This window comes from Carlito syrichta, unplaced genomic scaffold (genome assembly GCF_000164805.1).
Source record: "Carlito syrichta isolate Samal-C Ts95f unplaced genomic scaffold, Tarsius_syrichta-2.0.1 Scaffold312739, whole genome shotgun sequence".
NCBI classification, from domain to species: domain Eukaryota; kingdom Metazoa; phylum Chordata; class Mammalia; order Primates; family Tarsiidae; genus Carlito; species Carlito syrichta.
The window spans coordinates 1,375,796-1,387,296 of record NW_007256835.1 but is presented as its reverse complement, the minus strand read 5'-3'; the positions used below and the strand labels follow the sequence as shown (position 1 = coordinate 1,387,296).

General features: G+C 45.7%; 1 protein-coding gene across 1 annotated transcript in view; it reads left to right on the top strand.

Moving 5' to 3' along the window:
* The window catches only part of CDH1 (cadherin 1), a 17,074-nt gene that overhangs the window by 2,701 nt on the left and 2,872 nt on the right, over positions 1-11,501 (top strand). The window contains exons 2-6 of the mRNA XM_008070049.2: positions 2,262-2,407; positions 5,973-6,197; positions 6,530-6,757; positions 9,289-9,419; positions 10,680-10,823. Coding sequence (XP_008068240.2) covers positions 2,262-2,407; positions 5,973-6,197; positions 6,530-6,757; positions 9,289-9,419; positions 10,680-10,823 — 874 coding nt within the window. The remainder of the gene's footprint in view (positions 1-2,261; positions 2,408-5,972; positions 6,198-6,529; positions 6,758-9,288; positions 9,420-10,679; positions 10,824-11,501) is intronic.

Here is an 11,501-nt window from a genome sequence, read left to right as displayed (position 1 = left end):
TTTTTTTTTTTTTTTTTTTTTTTTGAGTTGGAGTCTCTCTCTGTCACCCAGACTGGAGGGCAGTGGCATGCCTCTCAGCCACTGCAGCATCAACCTGCTGGGCTCTGGTGATCCTTGTGCCTCAGCCTTCCAAGTAGCCAGAACTACAGGAGTGCACTACCACACCCAGCTAAGTTCTGATTTATTGTAGAGAGAGGTCTTGCCAAGTTGTCCGGACTGGTCTTGAACCTGTGAGTTCAGACAATCCACTTGCCTCGGCTTCCCAAAGTGCTGGGATTATAGGCTGAGCCACTGAGCCCGGCTGGTACCAGGTCTTAATAGTATTTGTAGTGGCCCTTATCCCTGGAACAAAGACCACATTATGTAATTCATTGCTTCACACTATTTTTTTTTTTTTTTTTTTAATTTGAGAAAGTAGGATTTTTTGAGAGGACTGGAAAGCTCCCACAGTAGGAGGGGACCCAAGGGGGTTGCCCTCTCACTTTCAATGACGTGACCTTAAGTCCCTGGCATCCCAGAGCCTTTTCTCCCTTCAATTTCTTTTTTTTTTTGAGTTGAAGTCTCACTCTGTCGCCCAGACTGGAGTGCAGTGGCCGCTCCCGGCCACCGCAGCCTTGACCTGCTGGGCTCCGGCGATCCTTCCGCCTCAGCCTTCCAAGTAACCGGAATTACAGGCATGTGCTACCACGCCTGGTTGATTTTTTTGATTTATTGTAGAGATGAGGTCTCGCTGCCCAGGCGGGTCTCAAACCCACGGGCTCAGGCAATCCACTCACCTCAGCCTCCCAAAGGCACGGGATTACAGACTGAGCCACCGAGCTCAGCTCTTCCTTCAATTTCTTAGCCTCCCTCTCTCAGCCTTTCCATGACCCTAAGAGATAATTGTGCAGTATATTTCTGTTAGCCACCTGGGTACCTCCCATTAATGCCAGTAGTACAGCTCACTCCCAAATTAATGTGTCAGCCTAAATCTCCAAATATTCATGACAGGAAGAAAAGTGGCATATTGTCGCCATTTGAGAACTACTGACTTGTTTGCGGGAGCTGGTCTGGAGGAATCTGCTTTTAAAAATAAATAAGGGTCATAGTGATCATTGCTTTAGGCAAGGAGTACCCATAGATGCTAAATCCATTGGGTTACTTGGTGAACAGGATATTCTCAAATTATTTCCCTGCAGATTGTAGATTAATCACAAAGGGAAGAAAGTCTCCTTTTACTGTAAGGAAATCTTACTGATCAAAGTGAACATCACCAATAAAATAATAGGCAGACATCATGTGCCTCCCAATGTAAAGCACTGGGGAGGGTACAACATCACCCCTGGGGTGTTCCCCTCCATCCCCAATGGATAACCTGAATCTAATTTTGAGGTAACAATTAGGCCAACCCAAATTGAGAGGCATTCTACAAAACATCTGGCCTGCACATTTCACAATGTCAGTGTTGAAAAAGAAAAGAAAGCCTAATAAATGCTTCCAAATTAGCGAAAACTAAGAAACACACCAGCCTGTAATCCCAGCACTTTGGGAGGCCTAAGTGGAAGGATTACTTGAAGCCAGGAGCTTGAGACCAGCTTGGGCAATTTAGCCAAATGTGGTAGTATGCACATGTAGTCCCTGCTTCTTGAGAACCTGAGGCAGGAGGATTACTTGAGCTCAGGAGTTCGAGGTTGCAGTGAGCTATAATCGCACCACTGTACTCCATTCTGGGTGACAGAGCAAGATTCTGTCTCTAGAAATAAATAAATAAATAAACATACTAACTCAATGGCATGTATCATCCTGGATTGAATCCTGAATCTAGAAGGTTGTGGGATTGCTATAAAGTACACTTTTTGAAAAATTGACAATTTGAATATGTACCATATATCCAATAATAGTATTCTATCAAGTTGTATTTTCTAACCTTGAAAATCAAATTGTGGTTATATAAGAGAGTGCCTTTGTTCCTATGAGTTAACACACTGAAGTATTTATGAGTAAAGGAACGTGATGTCTGCAACTCATTTGAAAATGGTTCAGCAAAACAAGAAGTTATGTATGTGAGTGTGTGAATATATAGAGAAAGAAAGAAAACGTGACAGAATATTACCAATGGGTGAGTCTAGGGGAGGAGTCCATGGAAGGCTATCCTACTATTCTGGTAACTTTTCTTTTGGGTTGCTGGTTTTCAAAATAAAAACACTGGAAGTAACTATAGCCGTCTCCAGCTACATGTTGTTTGCTGATCCTGTTCTAAGCTAGAGCTTGTGCTTGTTCAGGTACCGGATTTGGAGGGACACTGCCAACTGGCTGGAGATTAATCCAGACACTGGTGCCATTTCCACTCGGGCTGAGCTGGACAGAGAGGACTTTGAGCACGTGAAGAACAGCACGTACACCGCCCTCATCATAGCCACAGACAACGGTAGGGCCGAGCATCCTGGCCTCTGTGGCCCACTCTCCTGGCTAGCTGGCTAACTGGCTAGCTCGCTTTCTTGCCTCTCCCCTACTTCTTTTGGAGGCCTGAGTTTGTTCTTTTATCCTTAAACACAGGCATCCTTGTTGTCAGAAATGCAAATAATTTGGGTCAAGCAGAAGTACCTTTTTATCACTCCCTCTCTATTCCTTCCCCACAGGAGTAAGGCTACCAGGTCCAAAAGCTTAGATCCCGGGTCCAAAGCTTAATACTCATGCAAACTTGGATTTTTATGTCCTTTGATTCCTTTATCTGACAAAGTGATAGTACCCTGACTGGATTAAATGAGTTAACTTATAGAAACATGCCTAGAATATGCCTGCCACATAGTCCCTGCTATATATGTTCCATTGCTTTTTTTTTTTTTTTTTGAGTTGGAATCTCACTCTGTCGCCCAGACTGGAGTGCAATGGTCGCTCCCGGTCACCGCAGCCTCGACCTGCTGGGCTCTGGCGATCCCTCCGCCTCAGCCTTCCAAGTAGCCGGAATTACAGGCATGCGCTACCACGCCCGGCCAATTTTTTGATTTATTGTAGAGATGAGGTTTCGCTGCCCATGCGGATCTCGAACCCACAGGCTCAGGCAATCCACTCACCTCAGCCTTCCAAAGGCGCGGGATTACAGGCTGAGCCACCGAGCCCGGTCCGTTGTTATTTTAATCACCGTCATTATTACCATCACCATCATCATCAGTTAGGTGTGGGTCCTTCCAGATTGTTTCTGTGTATTTAAATACATTTCTTTACTGTCTGATTTAAAGCCTTGTTTATTTGATTTTATTATAAAAATTTATATTTTAAACATACTATTTTAAAATGTATTCTTTTGTTTGTTTGGTTTTGGGTTTTTTTTTCCGAGTTGAAGTCTCACTCTGTTGCCCAGGCTGGAGTGCAGTGGCACGCTCACGGCCACCATAGCCTCGACCTGCTAGGTTCCGGCCATCCTTCCGCCTCAGCCTTCCAAGTAGCTGTAACTACAGACACGCGCCACCATGCCCAGCTAATTTTTTGATTTATTGTAGAGATGCTGTCTCGCCAAGTTGCCCAGGCTGATCTCAAACCCGCGGGCTCAGGCAATCCTCTCAACTTGACCTCCAAAACTGCTGGGATTATAGGTGTGAGCCACTGCGCCTGGCTGTAATTTTTGTTTTTTTAATTGACAATATGTCTTTAAGACACAGAGCTCTCTACCAAGGCACATTATAGCTCTCTCTCTCTCTCTCTTTTTTTTTTTTGAGTTGGAATCTCACTCCTTTGCCCAGGCTGGCGTCCAATGGCATGCATGCTCGTGGCCATGCCAGCGTTGACCTTCTGGGCTCCAGAAGGATCTTCAGCCTCCATCTTCTGAGTAGCCCAGAACCACAGATGCACACTACCACACCCAGCTTTTTGTTTTCTTCTTTTTGAGTCAGAGTCTCACTCTGTCACCCAGGTGAGAGACCCTTCCACCTCAGCCTTCCAAGCAGCTGGAACTACAGGTGTGTGCCACTACACCTGGCTAATTTTTTTGATTTACTGTAGAGATGAGGTCTCGCCAAGTTGTCCAGGCTGGTCTCAAACCCCTGGGCTCAGGCAGTCCTCCAGCCTCTGCCTCCCAAGGTGCTGGGATTACAGGCATGAGCTACCACGCCTGGCCTAGATCTCTTTGTCTGAGTTGAGGTCTCACTCTGTCGCCCAGGCTAGAGTGCAATGGCAAGATCACGGCTCACTGCACCCTCAACTTTGTGGGCTCAGGTGATCCTTCTGCCTCAACCTCTCGAGTAGCTGGGATTACATGTGTGTGCCATCACACCCAGCTAATTTTTGATTTTGTAGAGACAAGGTCTCGCTATGTTATCCAGGCTGGTCTTGAACTTCTGGGCTCAAGTGATCATCTTGCCTCGGTCTCCTAAAATGCTGGGATAGCAGGCATGTGAGCCACCACACCTGGCCTAGATTTCTTTTTAATAATAATGTTATCTGGATATAGCATAATTTAAACCTTCACATATTAGAGGACACTGAGGTTGTTTCCAATGATTCATTTCCATGAGTGATATGCAAACATCCTTGTAAACATGTCTCTATTCACAGGTATCTCCCTTGGATAAATGTTCAGAAGCAGAATCACTTCCAAAGAGACATGCTAGCTTCCCATGGTCAACCCTCTTCCCTCTCTTTCCCTATCCACCCTCCTGAGGCAGTTGTTCCAAGTCTGACAGTCTGGAAAGCAGGGGGCAAGCATGTAAGGTCATACATAGCCTGGGCTCTATCTACAGAGCACCCTTGGATTGAGGGAAGGTTAGTCCATTGCTTCAGCCTCTAAGTGCTGTGCTGGCCAGTTGTCTCTGGCTGCATACGAATTCCTTGGCCTAGCTAGGTAGGGTAAGTTGAGGTAAATGGTACCCAAACGAAGGGTCAGCAAACTTATTCTGTAAAGGACCAGATAATAAAAATTTTAAGTTCTGTAGGCCATATAATCTCTGTAGCTATTGTAGCCTGGAGGCAGTCACAGAAAGTCTGTCAAGGAATGAGCATAGTTGTTTCTAATTTGGTCAGAAGGCCTTAATCTGCTGATCTTCTGACCTAAATAATTTTAGAGTGATTCTGGGCCGGATGCAAAGGCTAACACCTGTAATTTAGGGAAGCCAAGGTGGGAGCATTACTTGAGCTCAGGAGTTCAAGACCAGCCTAGGCAATATAACAAGACCTCTTCTGTACAAAAAAAAAACACTGATGATTCTAAGTGATTCCTTCATGTGTTACTTTAATTGTATATGCCTTTCAATATAAGGTCTGAGATGAGAATGTAGTTTATTCAGAAAATCTACTAGGTTACCTAAAAATTTTTAAAGCTCATTTCAGATGACGTGCTCTTTGTTAAAAAAGAAAATTCACGTGATAAAAAAAGATTTTAAAAAATCACAGTCTTACCATCTAGCCATAACTATTTCTAGGTTTGAGGGAGATTCCTCTGATGTTTTCCTACCATATACTAATGATGACCGTTCCTTGGGTACCTATTTTTGCTACTACCATATGCTTGGTGCTATGTCAAAATGTAAAAGAAATGTGAACAGATGTGTGTGTGTGAACTTCCAAATGTATTTTGAAAGGCAACTTGCAACTGTTTAAAAAGGCTCAGCCTTTTGATAATGACCTTAAATGGCACAGAAGTTCAGAAAAGGGAGAAGTGGTGATGGGGTGGTAAGGGAGGCAGGCAGTAAGGACTTCATGGAGTAGTTGAGTTGAATGAATGAATAAAGTTATGTGAGGGAGGAGGAGGGAGTCCTTGGTGTAGGGATAACTTGTTACCCAAGTGGGGAATAAGTTTGTCCACTGAAGACAGTCAGAGGCCCACCCACCTGGGAGAGGATGTACCCTTGGGAGTGGTAGGACAGAAGGTTCCATGGGTGGGGAGGCCTGGTAAGGGACAGCTGAAGAGCCAAGACACAGTTTGGATTTGGTCTGATGGAAGGCAGTGGGGATTGAGTACCGTTCCTGAGCTGTGACATTTCCTCTGTACTTTCTCTTAGGTTCTCCTGTCGCTACTGGAACAGGGACGCTTCTTCTGATCCTCTCCGATGTGAATGACAATGGCCCTGTACCAGAACCTCGAAGTCTGGAGTTCTGCCAGAGGAACCCACAGCCTCATGTCATAAATATCATTGATCCAGACCTTCCCCCAAATACTTCTCCCTTCACAGCAGAACTAGCACACGGGGCAAGTGTCAACTGGACTTTTGATTACAATGACCCAGGTGGGTACTTGAGCTTTACTTTGGGAATTTGCTCTGACTGCCATGCTTCCTTTACTCCATCCTCCCACTTCTGGATTGCTCTTCTCAACTTCCAGATGCCACCCTTTCCTTTGGTATTTGTCTCCTTGTCCCTTCCACTTTTGAGGCCTTCCACCAAAACTCCTTCCATTCCTACTTCTACCTTTGTAACATACTGCCCTGTCATCTAAATCCAAGCAGCTCTGTTCTCTTCGCTCAGCTTTGGAATGTCTTTAGTTCACTAACAGTTTGATTCTAAAAAGAGGTTTTTTTTCTCCCCTGGTCCCATCATTTCTTTTTGTTGCTTTCCCCAGCCCAAGAGTCTATCATTTTGAAGCCAAAGAAAACTTTAGAGTTGGGTGACTATAAAATCAATCTCAAGCTCACGGATAATCAGAACAAAGACCAAGTGACCACCTTAGAGGTGTATGTGTGTGACTGTGAAGGAGCTGCCACCATCTGTAAGAAGGCGCAGTATATCGAAGCGGGATTGGAAGTTCCTGCCATTCTGGGGATTCTTGGAGGAATTCTTGCTTTGCTAAGTAAGTCTGTCAAGTGTTTCAGCCTTTCACTTAAAGAATGGGGAAGGGTTAATTTTCTAGAAATGACTTTTGTTCTTATATTAGTTGGAGTATTTGTTAAACTGATATAAGCATCTCCCAAGTATGGTGGCCTAAGTAAAATAGAAGTTTGTCTCTTGCGGAATATTTCAAAGGTAAATAACCCAAGACTGGAAGGCCGCCCTATGCCATGAAGTCAGCAGGGGACCCAGGTTCCTTCTATTTTGTTTATTTTCATCCTTTAGGTTAGTGCTTCCCAAGCATACAATGACCTGTGCTTCTTGGTTAAAAGGGAATTCTGACCCAGGAGGTTCTGGCATAGGGCCTCAGGTTCTGTATTTTTTTTTTTTTTTGAGTTGAAGTCTCACTCTGTCGCCCAGACTGGAGTGCAGTGGCCGCTCCCGGCCACCGCAGCCTCGACCTGCTGGGCTCCGGCGATCCTTCCGCCTCAGCCTTCCAAGTGGCCAGAATTACAGGCATGCGCTACCACGCCCGGCTGATTTTTTGATTTATTGTAGAGATGAGGTCTCGCCTGCCCACGCAGGTCTCGAACCCGCGGGCTCAGGCAATCTGCTCACCTCAGCCTCCCAAAGGCGCGGGATTACAGGCTGAGCCGCCGAGCCCGGCTAGGTTCTGCATTTCTAACCTGCCCCCGGGTGATGCTGATGTTGATGTCAAAGACCACATGCGGAAGAAGCAAGGCCTTGGGTTGCTGTCCTCCTCAGCCTGGTCAAAGCTAGCCAGCTCACCACCGACACCTACCTCTATATTCTGGGCTGTGAAAAGGGCATGGAGGGATGATAGAGGAAGTGGAGCCCACACATCTGGAAGTTGCATGTATCAGCTTCAGTCACATCCCGTTGGCCCAAACGCAGCCATATCTAGCTACAAGGGAGCTGGGCTGCTCCCAGCTGCTAACTTGGTGACCACGTACCCAAGTAAAACTTGGCGGGGCAGATAGAGGGGGAGTGTAGGGAGAGCAGTGGATGTCAATGACTAAAAAGATGAAGGGAAAAAAGGATGCTAGGGACAACTGGCAGGTTCTGTCAAAGTCCTTTATTTTTTTTTTATTTTTATTTTCTTTTTGAGTTGGAGTCTCACTCTGTCGCCCAGACTGGAGCGCAGTGGCCACTCCCGGCCACCGCAGCCTCGATCTGCTGGGCTCCGGCGATCCTTCCGCCTCAGCCTTCCGAGTAGCCAGAATTACAGACATGTGCTACCACGCCCGGCTGATTTTTTGATTTATTGTAGAGATGAGGTCTCGCTGCCCAGGCGGGTCTCGAACCCACGGGCTTAGGCAATCTACTCACCTCAGCCTCCCAAAGGCGCGGGATTACAGGCTGAGCCACCAAGCCTGGCAACTTCTTGTTTCTGAAGACCAAAAATGTTCCAGGGAGACACCAGGAGAGCTGAAGGCTTCCAAGGTTTCCTCCAATATTTGGTTGCTTACTCTGTGCCAGGCGTTGTGTTAGACACTGGGGATGCTGAGGGGTTGGTACAGCTAATAAAAAGCATCCTTTTGCAAACTGTGAGCTGCCTCTTGCTCTAAACTGCTTAGGTGGGGAATTGTTTGCAACTTGCATTCTTGTTTGGCACTGTATCCCCTGTGCAGAGACAGGACTCGCATGGGCAGTAAGTGCACAGTCTTCTTGTTGGTGAGTCTTGGACTGGGGCGTTACATTGATCATCCTCAGCACTAATGAACAATATGACGCACATATCCATCCCACTCAGGCAGACCCAGCAGCCCTGCTCACAAGCCTTCAATGACTCCAGCTCCTCAGAATCAAAGCCAAGTCCCCGTGGCGGTCACACAGCCCTCCCAGCTCTCTGACCTCTACTCCACTTCTTTCCCCCTCACTCAACCTGCTGCAGCAGTGCTGTCTTCCCCCACTGCCCTCCGTCACACCAAACATGCTCCTGTCTTAGGGTTTTTGCCCTTACTGTTTCCTCTGGAACACTTCCCCCAGATTTGGGGAAATGACCATGACTAGTTTTTGTTTTGTTTTGTTTTTCTGAGTTGGAGTCTCACTCTGTCACCCAGACTGGAGTGTAGTGGCACGCTCACAGCCACCGCAGCCTCGACCTGCTAGGCTCAAGTGATCCCTCCGCCTCAGCCTCCTGAGTAACTGAGACCACAGGCATGTGCCACCATGTCTGGCTAATTTTTTTTTTACTTATTTATTGTAGAGACAGAATCTCACCATGTTGCTCAGGCTGGGATTACAGGCATGAGCCACCACACCCAGCCATGACTGGTTTTAGGACCCATCCGAAAGTTAAACCACGCTTGAATTTATATGTCATGGTCCACTATGTTGTATTGTACATATTAACTTCAGGGATGTGTGTGTCCTGTGTATTGACGTCTGCAAGTGTTTTTAAGGTAGCCAGTGGCTGTCTAGCTGCACCTGCCTGGTGTGCGAGGCAAGGGTGCCCTGTGATCACTGCCTCTCCTGGCCTTCCTTGCCTGGGGTTCCCAACATTCTTGTGCTCTCTCTGACCCACTCCAGTCCTGATTCTGCTGCTCCTGCTGTTTCTTCGGAGAAGAACAGTGGTCAAAGAGCCTTTACTGCCCCCAGAAGATGATACCCGGGACAATGTTTATTACTATGATGAAGAAGGAGGTGGAGAAGAAGACCAGGTGGGTTTTTAAAACTGGCAGCTCAATGGTGATCTCTTCATTTGGAAGAAACAATGACTAGGAGAAGGCAGACATCTGACAGAGCTCTGTGTCACTTTGTATGTTATGTTTTTAAGGCCTTACCCAAGAAAAGAGACATTGTCATTGGCCATCATCATCTTTAGCAACACAGCTAGCATTTATTGATCATATACTGTGCTGCACCTAGATAGGTGAACTGAGTCACCGAGCAGTTCAGGAACTTGCCCAAGGTCACATAGGTAGGAAGCTTGGCAGCAGTCTGACTCAGACCTGTACTACTCCTTATTGTTTCCAGAACATGAATTTCAATCCAATGATCTTTGACATAGAGCAACTGATTTGTTTTAATATTTTGTTTACCTTGAGTTTTTAGCTAGACCAAACTGGTTTTTTGCTTTGTTTGGGTGTGAAATCTTTAGACCCTTGATATTTCCTGATTTTGGAGATGACTTTAACTCTCCTTACCCTGGAGTTTTCTAGGATACTGTTATAGTCTTAGAGAGTCTACTTAGAAAGGCAACCAGGGGACCTATCATAGTCCTGCTAAAGTCTGGTCGGGGGATAATGCCAGATATGTTGTATCAGTGGATAGTTACCACGCTAATGCCGAGTACCAAGCAATCCCAGACTCTCAGTGGTGTAACAACACGCATGTCCTTCTCATGCACTCATGGGTTTGGGGCAATTGTTGTTCTCAGACTCACAAGTCTCTGTAGGATGGCCAGAGCTCAAGTACAGGCAGAGTTTAGCACAATAGCTCTAATCTGTGAGTTGTGCCCAGGTCTGTTCCATGAAAGTCTCATCTCTGTACCAGCAAGCTAGTATATTTCAAGCCTTTGCCTGTGTCACATGTGTTAATGTTCCATTGGCTAAGCAAGTCACACGGCAAAACTGAACATCAGTGGATATGTACCATTCTCACAGGCTAGGATGGGGAGGAAGCAAACATTTGCTAAATAATCTGATTATTGTGTCCTTTAAAAAATTAATAAGCTACAGCAGCCTATATCTGTACCCAAAAGAGTGACTCACGATCCTTTTGGACTATGTTTTCTTCCAGTGCTATTTGGGAGATGTTTAATTTGAAAACTGGCATTTTACATTCAGTTGGGCACTCACTGGTAAATATCACACAGTTGGCAGTTAAGGCATCTAATACTGTAATCTATAAACCAAATGTAGCCCTGTATACATGACTTTTTCTTATTCTTTGTGATGCTTTTATCTTTTTCTCCAAAGGACTTTGACCTGAGCCAGTTGCACAGGGGCCTGGATGCTAGGCCTGAAGTGACTCGCAATGATGTCGCACCAACCCTCCTCAGTGTGCCCCAGTATCGTCCCCGCCCTGCCAATCCTGATGAAATTGGAAACTTTATTGATGAAGTAAGTTAACTGAGGCGTAACCTATCTCTAAACTCAGAAAGGAGTAGTTGTAGCAAAAATGAGGGAAACAACTATTTAGATTCTTTCCTTTACCACGCTTTCAGCTTGCCCTGTTTTTGTGTGTGTCTCATTTGAATTTTGGAACGAATACCCCTTTGAATTGGTCTCAAGAGAATTTGCAAAGTTCCTATAGCAAAACCAAGAATTACTTGAAATGATTTAGTAGATCTAGAAATGAAACTAAAGAGATTCAAAGTAAATTCAGTTTGGTTTCACTAATGGGTTCCCTTATATTCCGCTGCTGGTTAGCTTATAATGTTAAGTGTGTGTTACAAGTCCATTGGAGGGTCAGAAAAACAGTATCCATGTTGTACATGCCAGAAGTGCATTCCACTCTAGAGGAGAAGCAAACAGATTGACCCTCAGTATTCTTGGCTGGTGCATCAGGATCTTCCATCGTCCACCTTTTTTTTTTTTTTTTTTTGAGTCAGAGGCTCACTCTGTCGCCTGGGCTGGAGTGCAGTGGCACACTCATGGCCACCTCAGCCTTGACCTAGTGGGCTCAGGTGATCCTTCCGCCTCAATCTTCCAAATAGCTGGAACTGTAGGTGTGTGCCACCACGCCTGGCTAATTTTTTTTTTTTTTTATGTAGAGACAAGGTCTCGCCATGTTGCCCA